The sequence below is a fragment of the Neodiprion virginianus genome, chromosome 3 (genome assembly GCF_021901495.1).
Source record: "Neodiprion virginianus isolate iyNeoVirg1 chromosome 3, iyNeoVirg1.1, whole genome shotgun sequence".
Taxonomy (NCBI): Eukaryota; Metazoa; Arthropoda; class Insecta; order Hymenoptera; family Diprionidae; genus Neodiprion; species Neodiprion virginianus.
In genome coordinates, this window is record NC_060879.1 from 1,735,829 (window position 1) to 1,752,904 (window position 17,076).

Consider the following 17,076-nt stretch of genomic DNA (forward strand, 5'->3'; position numbering starts at 1 on the left):
GAGAAAGCGACGTGCAGTTGCAAATCTAATTCAAACAAAAACGAGCCAATTTTCACGGATATATCCTAAAAGAATTTATACAACGTAGGAGAAATATCGAAAATAGAATGTAAAATCGTTTGAGAAAAATTTGATAACAAAAAGTTTTCCCAGTCATATTTTACTGGAATTATTCCGTTACGCTGCAGCAGGAAGAAGAGGCGACTGATTGGGTGGGAAAAAAAAAAAAAAATATATAAAAAATGCGTCTCCAGATTTTATCGGCACCGTTTTTCGCGCTTGCGATATTTTCTGCCATCGTCGCAAAATCGAAGGGCAATGGAAATCCTACTGACGATCTTCAAGGGACGAAGAAGAGTCGAGAAGAATCTCAGCCGATCGTGCCAAACGATTCTAAGAACCTCAGGATCGAAGTGAGTTAATTTTGAGTAACATCGAGATGTGAAAAATGTTATTTGAAAAGAAGTTTCCAAGATTCGTTTCTTGCCTTTTTTCAAAAAATATCTTACACCAATAAAAAGCACGGTAAACCCAAAAATAAAAAAAACAAAAACATCGAATGTTAGTTTGAAAAATGAGATAACATAGAACTACGGTCTTTTTGTTTTGTTTTATTTTTTTTCTTCTCTTTATTTACAACATTTATTCCCGATCGGGAAAACAAGAGTGACAAGACCGACGCCGCGTGTTAATTTTTCTTATTTTCCTCCCAACTTTTCCCGTCTTTCCCCCTTTCATTTTCTTTTTGTATTTTCGTCTGTTTCGCGTGGCGGAACGACGAACGGCGAACGGCGATCGTGTTTGCTGGTTGAGGGGTGTGATATAGGTACATATATATATATATATGTATACAGAAGGCAGCCAAAATTGCGGCGAGTACAATCAATCACGAGTTCGGTGTGCTGCAGCGGGCGCAGAGTAAGAGAGAGATAGATAGAGATATACAGATAGATAGATAGATAGATGTATAGAATATCGAGAGAGAGAGAGAGAGAGAGAGAGTCGGCACGTCGTCGTCGTCGACGTCACTGTGCTCGGGGAGTCAGGCAGGCAGTCAGAGCAGAGCGTTGCAGACAGCTCGCATAGTTCGCTAACGGTAATATCGCAAGCCCTGGGCGACCGACTCGCTTTGTCATTTTGTCATATACTAGAACGAGAATGAGAAAACGCTTGAGAGCTTGCCGCCGCCGCCGCCGCCGCCGCTGCTTATACAAAGAAATTAATGCTTCCGATATTAAAATATGTACCCTACCTTTTTTATAATCATCATGTGTGTATGACAAAAGAAAAATATTGGCAGACACCTAACCGTTGACTCGATTCGAATTTCGTGTCGGATTTCTACATGTCATATTTTCGTTTCTTCCACGCGATAAATAAAAGAAACAAACAGTTTTATCGTATAAAGTTTGTTTTTGTAGAAGCTAGAAGGATATTTCGGATTTTTCAGAAAACTTAACTACTTTCTCAAACTTAAACGAACTTCAATTTTGCACTTAAATGACTTTTATTCAAAAGTAATCGTTGATAATAAACTAGAAATGTAAAAGAATTGACAAACAAAGTTTAAAATTCAATATTTTTCGTACTTCTTCTATTTTCGCATGGACTTTCTCCCATCGCACTCTCACTATACGGCACCCACATTAGACATCATCCAAAAACTTCAGGAATTATTTATCAACGTGAGAAATACAAAAACAAACTTTACAAGTTCCTAACAAACAAAGGTTTTCGTTATTATTCGGTTTATCGAATTGAAATTTATTTATCTCAATAGAAATTAAAAAAAAAAAGGAAATTACGATTTCTTTTTGACGACCTGTGTAATCATCGGTTTTCTCACGGGTTCCGTTGGCGAAAACCACATTTTTTTCACACTCCTACAGCTAATATTATCCAGTGACAAAACGGAACAACGGCACGGTCAACTTTTAATTACTCGCCACTGCACCGCGCGTCTTACTTTCCTCTTTCACTTATAATATGTAAATAGATGAAATCCCTTCGTGTACATAAGTTTATTTTCTTTTTCTAATTTCTAAACAGATTCTTAATTAACCGACGACAAGAGCAGCGAGTATAATTAAACTTTGAACGAGTAGCACTGACATTCAAATGAGAGCACAGGTTATAATATGCATTTTCGTTCTTCATTATTATTGTCATTGCTATTATTATTATCACTATTTTATTTCTCTCACATTACCGCAATTATATTTCGGCAAAAGATAGGTCTACATGTACAGTCCTTTCCGTTTTTCTTTGTCCATTTGTTCACTCGCGTTTGTTTGCTTTTTGTTCTTTGTTTTTTTTTTTCTTTTTTTCTTCCTATCTCGTCTATTTTTTTTCTCTCTTTTACGCGGGTCGCGTTCATTCGTGGGTGAGGAGGAGTGGGGGAAGGAATAGAGGGAAGCGACAGTCCTTTCCTCCTGGGCGAGCCTGCGGGAATGAGATGCAGATTGCCAGGAGCCACTTCATTCACGAGGAAAGGGAAAGGGAGAGGGAGGTGGATTTTTAATAAAACCCGTTCTATGCAGATATGTACCGCATTGTCTTTTTACCGTGTGTCTAACGCAAGGAGCACACCGTCGACGAAAAGCACAGGATTTTGTTACCCGTCCATCAACGACTATACGTATATTATTTTCACGTAAATAATTGTCAATATTGTCCACCGAGTGATCGCCGGCTAATACATTTAATCGTTCAATGAAATGAATATTAAGTAGCTCGTAAGTGAAATCTGACAGATAATTCGATAGACGAACAAGAAGGGAAAATTGTTTTTTTTTTTCTTACGTTTTCGAAAGCTAATGGTCTTCCAATTTCACGCAGTCAGAGCACGAGATCATAGATCAAGGATCACCGCCGAGCGGTACAATGAATCGGGAAAACAACCAGGCGCTGAATTCGTTTTTGAAAAATGTCCTGCGAGCTCAGGACGAGCTCAAATGGATCGACAGTCGTGTGGACGGAGCCAAGGATCCACAGGAACGGTAAGAACGACGAATGACTGTAATAATTCGGTAATAAGCGAATGATAAAAATTCTACGTTTCAAGATCACCTCGATACCAGCGCACGTCTCGTCGGGATCCGGATCCTAAGGCTCGTTCCAAGCGAAGATCGGGATACGAGCTCGACGAAAACGAGTCCTGGCCGTCGGCGAACAAGCGAAAGGTCTACTACGAATACGAGGAGGCCGGAAATCGAGCTCAAGGAGTCTACCCCGAGGACGAAACGGAAACGAAACGTGAAGCGAAAGAAGGTCCTCGCGTGTCTGAAGGCTGGTTTGAGTACAACGACGACGATGCCGAAAGTTTGAGAGACTCGCGTCAGGCAACTGACCTTAAAGTCCATAACGAGTCGTCGTCAACTAACGATTTAGAGTCCCTGAGGAGGACGGTTCTGGCTCTGAGCCGGAGCCTCGAGGAGAGTGACAAGAAGGTTGACGAGATGGCAGAAAATGAATTGCGAGGAGTTGTCGAAGAGTCGAAAGACCGTGAGAGACACGCGGGGGAAATTTTCGAGCGAAAGAAAAGCCGCGGTAAGGGTGCAAAGGAGATAGAAGATCCCGGTGACTTCGGGCAGGCTTTCGGAGCCTCTTCTTCAGGTACGATGAGGTGTTTATCGGACCAGGATGGGCTGCTACTACACCTGCGTTTCGATTTCCAGGGTCGAGCTGGTGGGATGACCCGAGGACGGCGGTCGACATGTTCGACTTCAAGCGTCGCGACGATGACGAGGGAATGGACGACGAGGACGAGGACGAGGATTCGGAACCCGGGATGTCCGAGTTTGACTACAACGCGATGCGGAGGGTGAAACGGGAGAGGGATAACGATCTGGGTGAGCCAGGGGTGATCAGGGTTTACAACCGGGCGGGGTTTGGGGCGTCGTACCGTGAAGGTGGAGGAGGATACGAGAGGAGGAAACGGAGAAGCGGATACGAAAAAGATGCCGAAGAGTTGGAGGGAAGCGGGAATGTGTCGAGAGAGATAAGCGGAGAGTCGATGGCAGCGGTTATGCGAGATAAGGTCATTAACGAGGGTGGTGATGGAGCTGAGATGAGGAAAATCGTGAATGCGAATGACCGCTCGGGGGGCCAGGCTGAGGTGGTGAATAAAAGCGAGGCAAAGAATTCCGGGGACGATAATCCTGCGGGAGGAAATCCTGGGGAGGTGAAAGAAATCGTCGCTGAAGATCGCGGCAAACAGGAAACACGGAGGAACGAAATACTCGACGATGAATTGGCCTCGAAAAACGAAGTGATAAAAACTCCTGAATCGGAAACACCGAACGAGAAAACTGAGGAGGCTAAGCAGGTGGCTCAGAAATCTCAGTCGAATGCCTACGAGGTTGTAAAATCATCCACAGACTCTAACGAAGTGAAGAAAGACGAAGAACAGACGAAGAGAAGAGAAGAAGAGACTGGAGTGAATGGTGATTCCAAAACACCTGGCAAAGTGAAAATGACCGATGCAACGCGAGTCGAAAAAAACAAAGAATCGATCGACGTCAAAATGGCAGCGGATAATCAGCCCGATTCAAGAACTGAAAAGAATAATGATGAGTCCGAGGATCGAAAACCAAAAATCCAAGAAGATTCAAAGTCTGTGAAACTAGGTGAGGTGAAAGAAGAGAATGCAGACAACAATGGACTCCACTCGAAATCTGATGAATTAACGCGGAAGCTACTGTGGCTGTCGGAGAATGAAGAGTCGTATTTGAAAAACGATCGTGAAAAGTTTGCCAAGAGGTCTTTAATGGCGACGAAGGAGAGAAAGATGAGAAGATGCAAGGCGTTCGCCAAAACCCCGAGACGCTCGGTTAGATCGTATCCCGAAAGCGTAGAAGCCGACAAATCGATGGAGGAGGCATCGAGAGAGGACAAAGAGGACGTGCATCGATCCGAAACGAGAAAACGATCCGTCCGAAGGATCATCGAACGCCGAAGAGATCCGGACCTGGCCGCAGACGTCTACGAGGTTGAAGTGGAAGACGACGGTGTCGCCGATCAAGACGACGAGAACGACAATCTCAAAGAGTCGAGAGCGTCTAATGACGAGGGTGAGAAATAAAAAATCTTCTTTGACTCTTCCGTTTAACATGGTCTTATTCGTTTTCGTTTTCGTATACAGACGGAGAGGCCGAATTGGCGCTGGTGTCGTTTGCGGGTTCGGACGCGGACCGCGATCCCATTAGAGACAGAATAAACATGCTGATAAAACAGAAACTCGACGATAGAGAGAAGGGGAAACTGGTCCACGTTAAGAGGGAGGTGAACGACCCGACGAGGATCATCGAGTACTACGACTACGACAGCGATGAGAACGTGATTGACTCGGAAGCCGATCCATCGTTGGCAGAGTCTGATCAGGCTCAAAATTCCACTGTCACTGGGGAAGGTGAATGGCGATGAGTTTACTTATTTATTTTATCGTTACATACTGAATATCGTGTTTTGATAGTCCACGGCAACGACACAGCAGAGTCTACAGGAGGTGGGAACACTATACCAAAGAAAGACGAGAATGCCGAGGAGGAAAAGAAGCAAGAGGAGAACCAAAACAACACGAAGATCGAACCTCCGAAGGAGGAATTCATTTCTAATATCGATACAAGCAAAGCGGAAACGACGAAACCACCCTCGGGGGTCGAAGTCACAACAGTTCCACAACCGGCCTTCGAAGAAGGCCAACGACCCTACGGCGAGGATAGAAATTTACAGGACGAGGAATCTAGAAACGAAAGTAACGAACATCACGAAGATCGCGCGGCGAAATCAAGCGACAGTCGGTGGTGACGATCTGAATGACCTTCTTCGAGCGACTTTTTAAAGTTCGATGCCTTCGCCAGTCGTTATAGTTTGACCGTGTGCTCTTCATCAGGTTAGGCGAGTCGCAGGATCAGGATTCAAGGAACGAAAAATCGACGGATGATCAGCCGTTCGAGTACAGTGTAAACGTTCATGGTAAAATAGACCCAGACTCAATCGGCAATGTGAAGGACAAGCTAACGGGTAGCGACGAGGATTGGAAATACGAAGGACCTCAGGACGGCAAGGAAGTCGAAAACGAGGAACTCGACAAAGAGCGCGCGGCCCGACGTGATTGGCGCTACAGAGATTCCACCAGGTGAGAATATGGACGAGACGAAATGATTGAAAGTTTAATTTTGAAAGGGAAAGAAAGAAGCGATGTTCAATGTTATGTATCAGGACAGAAGAGGGAAGTAATTCCCTCAAATCCTCGAAGGATTCTTCTTCTTCTTCCTCCTCCTCCTCTTCATCCTCGACTGACGATAACGAACGCGAACAAATTCCCGAGGATAAAAGATACTTCGAGGAGACAGGCGACCAGGAAAATTTATCGTCCCAGGAGTCAAGTCTGACCGACGACGAGTCCGCCGGAGGTGAGAAAATCCGTCAAAGTTGCTTTCCCCTCAATAACCACCAAAATACATCCCACCGGATAAAAATTGCCGGGTGTTTTCATAGATTCATTGCGAACTATGCTTGACCGCAGCGGATCGAGGCAGCCTGGACTTTCCGGAGAGAGAACATACCTGGTGATAGCTCCGGCTCAATCGCAATGCCCTCGGAAAACAGGTGACGGAAACGACAAAAGCGCCTCTTCGTCATCCGGCAGCAGTTACTCGGCGTTGAAGATCACAGACGACATGTTCAAAGGCGGTATAGAGCAGAGCAACCCGGTCGACGAGGGGGTCACCGATGGCGATACATTCGGAAGAACAACTACCGAGTGGGCAGTGCTAAAGGTAAGAGACTTTACGGGTGAATTTACCCATATTATGAATACCCGCTTTTACCTTCAGCCCGGAGTAAAGGAGGAAAAGTCGAGGTACCAGGACCTGGTCATGAGCCCACTTGACGTCGTCCACGAGTCAATCGTTGACCCCGACGAGATGGCCGCCGACTTCGACGACGATACAAAGCCGAGACTGGGCAGGAGTCTGCAGTCCATTTCATACGCCAAGGACCCCTTTTACCGAGTCGAAGTAAACGGCAACACCGAGAGACCTGTCGAAAAGTACCTCGAATACACGCAGAACGGTTACAGTAATGACAAAGTGACGGTTCATAGGATCGTTAAACGCAACGCGGAGCCTAGCGGCAGCGACGAACAGGAATCATCGTACAATACGTCCTTGGGTCAACTCGCTCCTAACGGATCCGATCAAAGCGACAAGGATAAACGAGGTCTGACAAACGTTGAAGAGTGGGAAATGAACGCCCCAACGCTACAGAAACAACCAGAAAAAGCCAGGGAGACAAGAAGCGTCAGGCTGATAGACGACAGTCTCGAACATAACCCAAAATCGGTTGAATTGACTGACGAAATGCGGTCGAAGATTCATCGAGGTTTCGATGATCCAAATGTTCGAGATAATTCGCGCGAGAGCGACGAGAAATGGTCGAATTTTCGGAGGAACTCAATCAGGCGGGATCATCAGCGGGAAAAATTCAAAGGCAGAGAATCTGCCGATGCTGATTTGTCGAAGCAAAACGACGACTACCGGCGCTCGCGTTACAACTGGCGAAAGTCTGACCGTGGATTGTCACCGAGTCGCAGACACCATTTGAACAGGTTAAAGCAACAACGTGGCGACGAGACCAGAGATTTCATTCACGAACAGAATGGTCTGGTACATGTTGCCAGGAATCCAGACGAAAGTTCGAGATTCAAGGACGCGCGATTCGTAGATCAAGGCAAGACGATGCCCTTTGACGGGACGAAGAGAGTCCTTGACGAAAACGCTGAGGATCCTGCCGTAGGTTTGAAATTCTCTATATCGATCGATCCTGATTCTGACCCAATTGACTCGTCCTTGTAGAGTATAAAACCGAAGGACGATAACCAAAAGAAGAAATTCAAGGTGCTTTTGGCCGCCGATAATATGGAGGACGAATCTCAGATGGATTTGGCGCTACACGGAGAACTGGCTGGAAAAATTGTCGAGAGAATATTTGACCAGGTATATTGACTCGACTTGTTTGTTGTCTGCTTCCAATATTATCCTGATTTTTCATCTTAATCGATAACTAGGTACAGGTAAACAATGCGCTAAAAGTCGCCCTGGGACCTGGATTGTTCCGGAAACATAAATCCGAGGACGCTGTACAGACTGACAAAACTTACCGTCGGGGATTGGACGAGGACGAGGCGAGTGAATTCCACACTTAAGTGTGATGGGAACGCGTTCCTAGCGTTTTTAAATACTTGCGATCCGTGATTTGCAATGTCCGCATTCTTAAATTCAGGTTAAACATACCGAAACAATGATGAGGAGAGTTATGGAGCTTCTAGGCCGCCTGATACTCGACGAAGTTCAACGAAAAACTTGCGCGTCACTTCCACCTGACATGCGTGAATTTTTACAGTGGATGTTAAGAGTGGATGACGACGATAAACCATCGGAACAGGTTATCATGATTCCCGAGTGCGCGACAATTTACGAATATGATAAAAACGAAGGTTTCCCATCCAACAGGTCCCACCTTTGCCATTGGTGCACAATCAAGAACCACATCAACATCGAACGGATAAATTCTTATTCGGAGATTCTTCAATTGGTAACGAAAGCGCAGAGCTGGACGAGCTGAACAAAAAAGTCAGATTGCTGAAACGTCTCATCGAAGAATACAACGCGCTCACTACCAAAGAGAAGACGAAAGTTCAAGTCGTTCACGACTACCTGGTTAGCGATTGTTTGAAATCAGGATTTTGCTTCATACATTTGTCACAATCACATATCGTGATAGGTCAAACAACTGCGACTTCTACTGGAGTATATAGAGTCGAAGCAGGCTGGTGGCGTGAAGAACGAAGGGAGTACATTAGGAGATGCAAATATACTCCAGTACCAAAACGCTGTGCCCAATCCAAATGAAACTGTAACACCGCAATCGACTCTCTCTCCGTTAGTGAACGCACCGAGTATCGGGATGCTTAGCAACGCGACGTTCAACATGGACCAACCGTACAGACGTTAGTCGAGGATAAAACCATTCTGTTAATTCCATCTATGAAACCATACCTCTAACATCTTTCTCGGTTTCAGCATCCTCGAATCGCTTATTCGGTCAACTTCGTCCACGTCGTCGCGAAGCACGAAGCTCGGTGCGGGACGTTGAAAAGAAGCACAGGAAACATGACCACAAGCACCATCACACTGATCACGAAAGCAACAAGAATAAGAAGAAGCACAAACACAAGCACAAGAAAAAGCACAAGCTCGAACGGCACGCGGGTGGCGAAAGTGGTGCGGAAACTCCGGAGTACAGAAAGCTGATTAGAAGAGCAGCGATGATGCGTCGAAAGCGGGCGAACCTCTACGAAGATGCCTGGGATCCGGTAGACTCGGGTTACGAGGAACCCGTCATTTACAGCGCATCGGGCAAGCTGACAAGCGGATCTGGGAAGCGGCGAAGGTCACCGGAAGAGAAGGATGAAGTGAAACGAGACGTAATCAGCGCCTCGGTGGCGCTTCAGCCCTGGCTTAATCCCAAGTCGGACGACCCGATGACCTCCGGTTACCTGAACCAGCTGACCAACCGATTGGTCCGTGAGTCTCTGACGCCTCCGGTGTACGAAGAACGGAAAAGCGCAAACGGCCGAAGCCTCGCCGACGATGAAGTGATGCTTCTGAGTAAACGGGAGGCCTGGAGAAACGAAAACGAGCAGCAACTCGAGGAGGTCGCCTTCGGCAAAGACATGAGAGGAAAATGGAGGGACGAGGAACGGTTTAAAAAGCTAACCGACATCGACAGGAAGAAGAAATTCGACGACGACGGGATTGGCAGGCAGAAACGCGAGGGTGATGAGAAGAGAAATTCTAATTCTTCTAATTCTTTGGGATCAGCTCAGCTGTCGCAAGTTGCAAAGAACGAAAAAGTCGGCAACAGCACACCGACTGTTAACGACGCAAATCTAGTGAAACGATCGACGAATTTAGACAATGTGATAAACCGGAACTCGAGCAAAGCAGTAAGCCTTCAGACTGAGAACTCTGAGGCTAAATTTCTGGACTCGAAACTGAGCAGCCTTGTCTCTGGTGCAAGAAATGAACAAGGTTTAATTTCTGGAGTCCACGAACGTGGAGAATCGCAAAACGAGGTGGACCGAGTTCCGAGGACCGAATACAAACAACGACACTCGACACTTAGTCGAGAGCTCCAATCTGGAGGTCCAGATCAATCGACGCAAAACCCTGATCAAAAAGAAAGTATCACACGGAAAATCGCGATAATTGACAAAAATTCCGCAACGTCTAAAGAACCGATTGAAAAACGAAACGGGAAGAGATCCTCGCCGTTTGTCATTCCAGAGGCGGAAGGGTCGGCGATACTTCCACATCTCGAAGTCTCCGAGCAGAGACAGCAGCAGAAACAGGCAGCGAAAACTGAGACGGACGATCAAAGAGACATTGCCAACCAAGTGCTGGGACTTGATAACCCCTTGATTCTCGGCTTGAACACGTACTGAAGACGTTCGCGTGCCGTTTGAAAACGGATGTCGAGACGATACCGGAAACATCTTCTGTCGCTTACTCGAATTAATTAGATCAGAACAAATATAACCATTCGAAATTTTTTCATATGAAAATTCACAGGTTCAAACTAATTCGTAAGTATTTATGTGACGACTCACCGATTCGTTTCTGAATCTCAGTCCATCGATGTGATCGATCAGCAATTTCAGCAACCCACCTGTAATGAAAAGAAAGGAACAAAAATGAATACGATCATTTTATCTATAATATAACTTATACAATAGAATTGATATACGATAATAAAAGTAATACATATACTAAACGAATTGTACTCAATTTACGGATATTTTTCTTTTTTAATACAAACTACAGTAAATTATAAATAAAAATTCATGAATTTTCAATAATGCAACAATATAATTCGATGACTAGAAATTCAAGGAATCACACAATTATCATTGCGATCACCCTAAATAACGATCCAACAGATATCAAAGAAATGGATCAGCAACCGGAACGTTAAAGCCTTGTAATATTGCATCGTTTTTCCAAGATATTCTTTGCCAATTGCATCATTGTATGATAACCAAATATTTGTCAAACGACTGTAAACCACTGCCGTTGTCTTTCACACGTTCAATTTACTGTCGATGAAGTAATAAGCAAGCCTCTGAGCCGCATTCAAATGGCAAATATTTTCCGTCTAGAGATACGGCGTTCCATTTTAACGCCGGCGATTAGCTGCTTACAATTGGCGCGGTGTTAATAGAATTAATTTAAAACCGGTCAAAAAATGCTCACAAAGTAATTGAAAATTGATTGAATTTCAATTGCCTTCACCCGAAAATGGGTCACACCTTACAGGCGATCGACGTTACACGTAGAATGATTTTTCTCCCATCTCTTTTAACGGCTGCATTGCAATATCGAACGATAAACAGCCAACGAAATGGAAAACGACTAAAGTTATGTAGCAGCTGAATTCGAAAAGATAAAAAAACAGTAGTGGTTCGTTTTTCACGTACAGTCATTCTGACCAAACGTGTTTAATGAGAATCCTCCTGAGGTTACAAATTTGAACGATAGTGTCAGGCATGCCGTTAATATTAAAGACCGACGGATGGGTGACTGACTCCTAGACTTTCACCTTGCGGGCGGTGCATATAATCCCGTAACATCAGCATAGGAGGGGAAAGAAACGACTGGAAACAAATACAACCGGCTAAGCACGCGTGTTACAGAATCCCGATCAAATTGGAAAAACCACATTCAACTGATAGCCTTCGTCATCGAAAACAAAAATTTGAACCGGTAAATCGAATCAAAGTCGGATTGAAAATTAGGTCACATTGACACTCACGACACTCTTATTTTTCATCCCACCCAGATCCCTTTGCTCGGCAAGGTCGGAATGCCATTGTACCGAGAGTGAAATAAAACAAGATAAATGATAAATGCAATAACCGGTGAACGGCCTCGATCGACTTTCTACAGTTTCTCTGCAACGAAGATGCAACGCAACGGCGGGGATTCCCGACGACTATACGCACATAACATTTACGTCATCGTGGAAAATCTTCGAGTGCCAAATAATACCGGAGGAATTGTATTCATTTTTCATTCTTCGATTTTTTTCTCTCATGTACATCGAGTTCAACGAATCCGCTTCCTTCAATCGAGGTGAACAAGTTCCGCATGACGTTTGGTCAAGGGTGAAAACATTACGGGGAACATTCGAGTAGGTACAAGACTGCGTCACTCCGTCACGTCGACTGGCCCACTTTGCACCTTGGACACGGTTAGTAAGAAATTGCGCAACGGAGCGATGCGACCGTCTGCCGTGATATCTGGCACGCAATAAGGAGTGACATCAACTCTCGAGACAAGTCAAATATTTCGTTACTGTTCCTGTGCTTGAAACTTCCTTCCTTCGCTGCGTTCGGATTGATTAGTACTCAGCGAAAGAACAGGACGCTGAGTGAGTTGGTCAATGACTCTGCCTAACAAGCCAGAAGCCATGTCGAGCCAGTAGCGCAAGTTTATGATGTGGGTGTAGAGTAGGCGGGTCGAGATAACTGTAGAAAAAACCAAGCTGCGTCGACCGAGCGACGGATCATTTCGATCGATCAAACGGAGCAAACGCACAACTCGTATACCAATATTATTGGAACAGATTTCGCAATCCATATACGACGTACAAGATTACACGTTCAGCATGTCAACGGAGAAATACCGTCTAGGTTTAAGGGGTTATACGCAGTCAGGATTCCTCAAAAATCAATTTTTTTGTGCTTTTTTTCAAATTTTGTAATGTACAATTATTCAAGTATATACACAGAAAATTTCGTGTCGATCCGACAAATATTCTTCAAGTTACGCGTACATTTGCCAAGACGCCCCGGAGCGTTTGAAAGTGCTTTGAAACTTTGAACGCGTTTTTTTTCAAAACCATGCTTTCAGAGTCGGTGAACAAGATTTCTTGGAAACAGCTGAACCGATCAGTTTCAAATTTTTACACCAGCTTTATGAATACATTTTTCACTCCGTGATCGAAGCTTTTTTCTCACCGATAAATATTTTTCATTCTATTTTCAATGCAAGAAAAAAGGAATATCGCACTTGGCTAACGATCTCACGTTTAAGGATAGCCAACGACCGTATAAACGACGCCAAAGGAACAGCCGTAAAAAAATGTATAAACTCGTTGTGAGATTTAGCCTGGTAGAAATAATGCAACTCCCAATTAATAGTATCAGAGTTCGACGCCCGATGTGCCATGTTGATGTGGACACATTCCGTGACCGTGCCTCTGTGTACATATTCATTGGCACATATAACGTGAGTATAGACGCATGCACCTCTATACATGTAGGTAAATACGGGCTGCGCATTGTATTGTTGGCCAGAGTAAGCGGGCGCTCATTATTATTACACCGAAGTTTACAATACACCTTTGTACGGATCTGCCTGGAGGTGCAATCTTACATTGTCATCAGGAAAACGCAGCGCAGCTCATATATCAGTTTACTCATTATGCAACCCGATAGCCGCTGGTTCTCGCACTTTTATGCTATACGATAATTACTGCGATACTGTATAACAATGTGAATTTTTCATGCAATACGGAAATCAAGAACACTGAGACTTCGCCATAAATATTTTTACCCCAACGGACCACTGCAAAACCTTGCCTGTAGTTCGATCAAACTATTACGATTAATCAGCATTTTTCAGACCTATTTTGGAAACGATTTTTAATCTGTATTCCTAATTCATACCTGAGAAATTCGAGTCTGGTTTTAGATTAATCGCCACCATATTATTCCGGGATTTTTTATATAACAAGGGGTTACATTTTTACACAAGCCACGTTAGTAGGCGTACCTTTCGTCGCACGGATCCAGGCTCAAGGTACTTCCCAGAGGATTATAGTACATACTTGTGTGATTACCCGTCAACACAATTGCCGATATTTCAAATGAATCATTCGTTTCTTTCAATACCGAACAATTAACAAGAGGTAATTCTGCGTCAGGAACGACTTAATACGCAACCGGAAAAGTGGCGATGTTGAATGCACGGGAAGTATCTGACAGCACGAAGTGATCAAGCACTTCCTAAATCCGTAAAACAAATTTCTAGACGTTGCGAATATCATTCCATCACACCATAATCGTTTGCAAAACATTTCCGCATTAATGATGCAATCATACAAGAAAAATCTGAAGAGCTAATTCACTGATGTCGGTTCTCGCAAAAATCGTTAAACAGACGTGACAATGATGAGCGAGACGAATGGTGCAATTGCACTTTGAGCACGTTCTCTCTTCAGCAAAGTGTGCCCCGGTCGTTGAGAACCGAGGAGCCGGGTTTCCCCCGTCGATTCTCCCACTACGAGAGATCTCGTTGGCAGCTATATAAGCTCAGCATATGTCACATTGGCCAGCATTGAGCCAGCCTCAAAGGTATCATACGTAAAACCAGAAGCAGCCGTGTGCGTCAAGTTTACAGATCAAGAACGCCAAGTGCGAGTTCCAGTCCGTTTCAAGTTCGTTGTTGAAAGTACGGTTGATTCAAAAACATGAATTCCAGCCTGGTCATTTTCCTCGTCATCGTCGCTTGCGTCTGCGGACTCGTCGTCGGTCTCCCTTCCGACTTTCGTTACCAGGGTGAGTTTCCAAATAAATATACATATATACATATACCGGGGTCTTGATTAATTAATTGCGACGATAGAAGAGCGGTCCAGATTATCCCGACGGTTTGGAAGAGATCGTTGAGCATTTCGTTTCGGTGTATTTTGGTTTGGATAAACCGTGGCCAAGGGTTCATTTTCTTCTCTGAGGAATGAACCAAGACGAACCAGTTTATGACACTGGCGAATCGTTTTTCCGACCTCACTGTCAGTCACTTTCTGACAACGTATATTTCTTTTCCTCAGAATCGGAACCCGCGACAACCAAGGAGTCCTGTGACCTTCCAATGGTCACTGGTATATGCAGAGCCAGAATGCCGAGATGGGGTTACGACCCCGAGAAAAAGGACTGCGTGAGCTTTTACTACGGCGGTTGTTTCGGCAACGCGAATAATTTCTTGACCAAGGACGAGTGCCTGAACGCTTGCAAAGGTAAATTTCAAAACGTTTCTTCAATTCGTCCACAGCTGCGTCGTAACTCGATATTTTAACCATCGAGCAACGCTTTCATGCAAATTCATAATCGAGCAATAACATCGTGGTTTAAACCGAGTTTGAGACAACATCCCAAGAGAAGGACGATTTATTTATTTATTTATTTTTTGCCCTAAATTGTTTCTCTTCTCGGTGAGAAGAAATTTGTATCTTTGTACCGGGAATGCTAATCGCTCGCGCGATTGTTATTATTATACGTCCATAAATCTACCAGCAGTCGTATGATATACAAAACGACGCGCGACGAAGAGAGAGATTTTCCAAGGCTATTTTATTATCCGAATCTTCTCGTTCGAATTCTATGTATATTCATGGATACCGCGTCAATTCGTATATCTATACATGCGTATGTATATACACATGCTGTCTCTCATCTTTTATGGATGACTCCGAGCATGGTTGACACCTGACCACAACCACCACTTCTGTTGATACTGCAGCTAGGCGTTTGCTCAGCTTTCACTGCAGGCCAAACATCCACTACACCTTTATACACCGGTCATAATTAACATTGTGACAACGTTCACACCGATGTTCACCATTCTTTTCTCTTCGTTTGTTTCAGATAATTGATCACCCAATCGCACACAATTAATGCACATAGATTTACCGAAGCTATACAGGCAGTTGCTGCTTAATCACCCACCTGTAAATACCCGCTATATTAATAACGACGTTAGCATCGAGATAAAAGAAGAGCAGAAGAGACAACGATAGACGATAGACAAGAACAAAGCAAGAAAATAAAATAATTAGAAAATAAGAATTGTTATCCCACTGATTACGATTTATAAATATTGTTACCTATGAATGTATACATTCAAAATATGTTTGTTGAGTTTGAATAAAAGAAGAAAGTAAAAAAAAAAATTGATAATTTCACCAAAGTCTTCATTCTGTTCACTCTCGTCACGACAATCCGCAACCGTCAAATTCGTTTGTGTCTATTTCAACTTTGTCCACAATGCAATATATTCCGCATATAAATTGTCGGCACAAAAAGATAAGCGAAAAATTGTGTAGCAGCGGTAAGGAGTGCAGAGTATAAAGCGGCGAAATCGTCGAGCCAGAGAATGCTCATTTATGCAGCGGGGCCAAAGAATAGTATCTCTCTCTCTCTCTCTCTCTCTCTCTCTCTCTCTCTCTCTCTCTTTCTCTTTCCATCTCCCTCGTTCCCCAAGCCCGGAGAGTCTATATCTCGGCTATTACTTATTCGATTTAAAACGTTGAAGTTATTTAGATATTCCAGTAGCGCATCTGGGCTCTCGCCTTGCGGAAGAGAGTTTTCTCCCCTCTCCTCGCTCGCTACGGTGTATATTAATATCTCGAACAAGGTATAAAGCTTGGGCAGGTAGGTATACAGCACAATATTCGGTTGAAGCGGATCACCAAGACGCAACAACGATTATGAAGGCGGTTCGAGGGTGTAGATATAAAGCCAACCACCCTCCGGTATTTTTACATGCGGCATTAACTCGCGCCGGGAGTTTGCCAGCGGAGAGAGTAAGATAGAGAGAGAGAGAGAGAGAGAGAGAGAGAGAGAGAGAGAGAGTTTTCCTTCGGCGTCGCGTGCGGCGCTTCCTAGGCGTCGTCTACATGCCTCGCTCACACCGCATTTCTTGCCTCCACCCCCAAGGGTCACTAATGGGGGTTAAAACGCAAACGGAGACGGCGACTACGCTTCGCTACCTCTTCTCATCCCAACAACCAACACCCGGGTTGCCGGTCTCAGGTACGTCGCCAATCCACCCCAGGCAACACCCGGAACTTAACCCACCCTGCACCCTTTGCGATCTTTCAAGCTTCGGATTGATAAATCTACCCTGGAATTGAATTAATGAGACAATCGGCTTCGGAAACTTATGGAAA

At 44.4% G+C, this 17,076-nt stretch overlaps 4 protein-coding genes and 1 long non-coding RNA gene across 5 annotated transcripts; all 5 read left to right on the forward strand.

Moving 5' to 3' along the window:
* Positions 1–242: 242 nt before the first annotated feature.
* Positions 243–6,143, forward strand: LOC124300924 (titin homolog). The gene is made up of 7 exons (XM_046755427.1): positions 243–413; positions 2,839–2,999; positions 3,065–3,615; positions 3,678–5,072; positions 5,144–5,410; positions 5,474–5,804; positions 5,894–6,143. The coding sequence occupies exons 1-7, from the start codon at positions 243–245 to the stop codon at positions 6,141–6,143; spliced, it is 3,126 nt and encodes a 1,041-aa protein (XP_046611383.1).
* Positions 6,144–6,347: 204 nt separating this feature from the next.
* On the forward strand, positions 6,348–6,964 carry LOC124300651 (uncharacterized). The gene is made up of 3 exons (XR_006907274.1): positions 6,348–6,416; positions 6,530–6,782; positions 6,840–6,964. It is a non-coding gene; the product is annotated as an uncharacterized LOC124300651 (long non-coding RNA).
* A 1-nt stretch (position 6,965) lies between these two features.
* LOC124300649 (uncharacterized) lies at positions 6,966–8,265 on the forward strand. The gene is made up of 3 exons (XM_046754947.1): positions 6,966–7,796; positions 7,860–8,000; positions 8,072–8,265. Exons 1-3 carry the CDS (start codon positions 7,251–7,253, stop codon positions 8,207–8,209), a joined length of 825 nt encoding a protein of 274 aa, XP_046610903.1. The 5' UTR covers positions 6,966–7,250; the 3' UTR covers positions 8,210–8,265.
* On the forward strand, positions 8,243–9,085 carry LOC124300650 (uncharacterized). The gene is made up of 2 exons (XM_046754948.1): positions 8,243–8,448; positions 8,517–9,085. The coding sequence occupies exons 1-2, from the start codon at positions 8,305–8,307 to the stop codon at positions 8,913–8,915; spliced, it is 543 nt and encodes a 180-aa protein (XP_046610904.1). The 5' UTR covers positions 8,243–8,304; the 3' UTR covers positions 8,916–9,085.
* A 5,366-nt stretch (positions 9,086–14,451) lies between these two features.
* LOC124300593 (kappaPI-actitoxin-Avd3c-like) lies at positions 14,452–16,070 on the forward strand. Its single transcript, XM_046754861.1, has 3 exons — positions 14,452–14,686; positions 14,959–15,144; positions 15,773–16,070. Exons 1-3 carry the CDS (start codon positions 14,599–14,601, stop codon positions 15,778–15,780), a joined length of 282 nt encoding a protein of 93 aa, XP_046610817.1. The 5' UTR covers positions 14,452–14,598; the 3' UTR covers positions 15,781–16,070.
* The last annotated feature ends 1,006 nt before the right edge of the window (positions 16,071–17,076 follow it).

Coding starts and splice junctions, on each gene's coding strand:
- LOC124300650 (XM_046754948.1), top strand. CDS start 8,305: ATGATGAGGAGAGTTATGGAGCTTCTAGGCCGCCTGATACTCGACGAA. Junction 8,449..8,516: donor ACGATAAACCATCGGAACAG/GTTATCATGATT, acceptor CCCATCCAACAG/GTCCCACCTTTGCCATTGGT.
- LOC124300593 (XM_046754861.1), top strand. CDS start 14,599: ATGAATTCCAGCCTGGTCATTTTCCTCGTCATCGTCGCTTGCGTCTGC. Junction 14,687..14,958: donor TTCCGACTTTCGTTACCAGG/GTGAGTTTCCAA, acceptor TCTTTTCCTCAG/AATCGGAACCCGCGACAACC.
- LOC124300924 (XM_046755427.1), top strand. CDS start 243: ATGCGTCTCCAGATTTTATCGGCACCGTTTTTCGCGCTTGCGATATTT. Junction 3,000..3,064: donor GCCAAGGATCCACAGGAACG/GTAAGAACGACG, acceptor CTACGTTTCAAG/ATCACCTCGATACCAGCGCA. Junction 5,073..5,143: donor GAGAGCGTCTAATGACGAGG/GTGAGAAATAAA, acceptor TTTCGTATACAG/ACGGAGAGGCCGAATTGGCG.
- LOC124300649 (XM_046754947.1), top strand. CDS start 7,251: ATGAACGCCCCAACGCTACAGAAACAACCAGAAAAAGCCAGGGAGACA. Junction 7,797..7,859: donor AAAACGCTGAGGATCCTGCC/GTAGGTTTGAAA, acceptor TCGTCCTTGTAG/AGTATAAAACCGAAGGACGA. Junction 8,001..8,071: donor TCGAGAGAATATTTGACCAG/GTATATTGACTC, acceptor ATCGATAACTAG/GTACAGGTAAACAATGCGCT.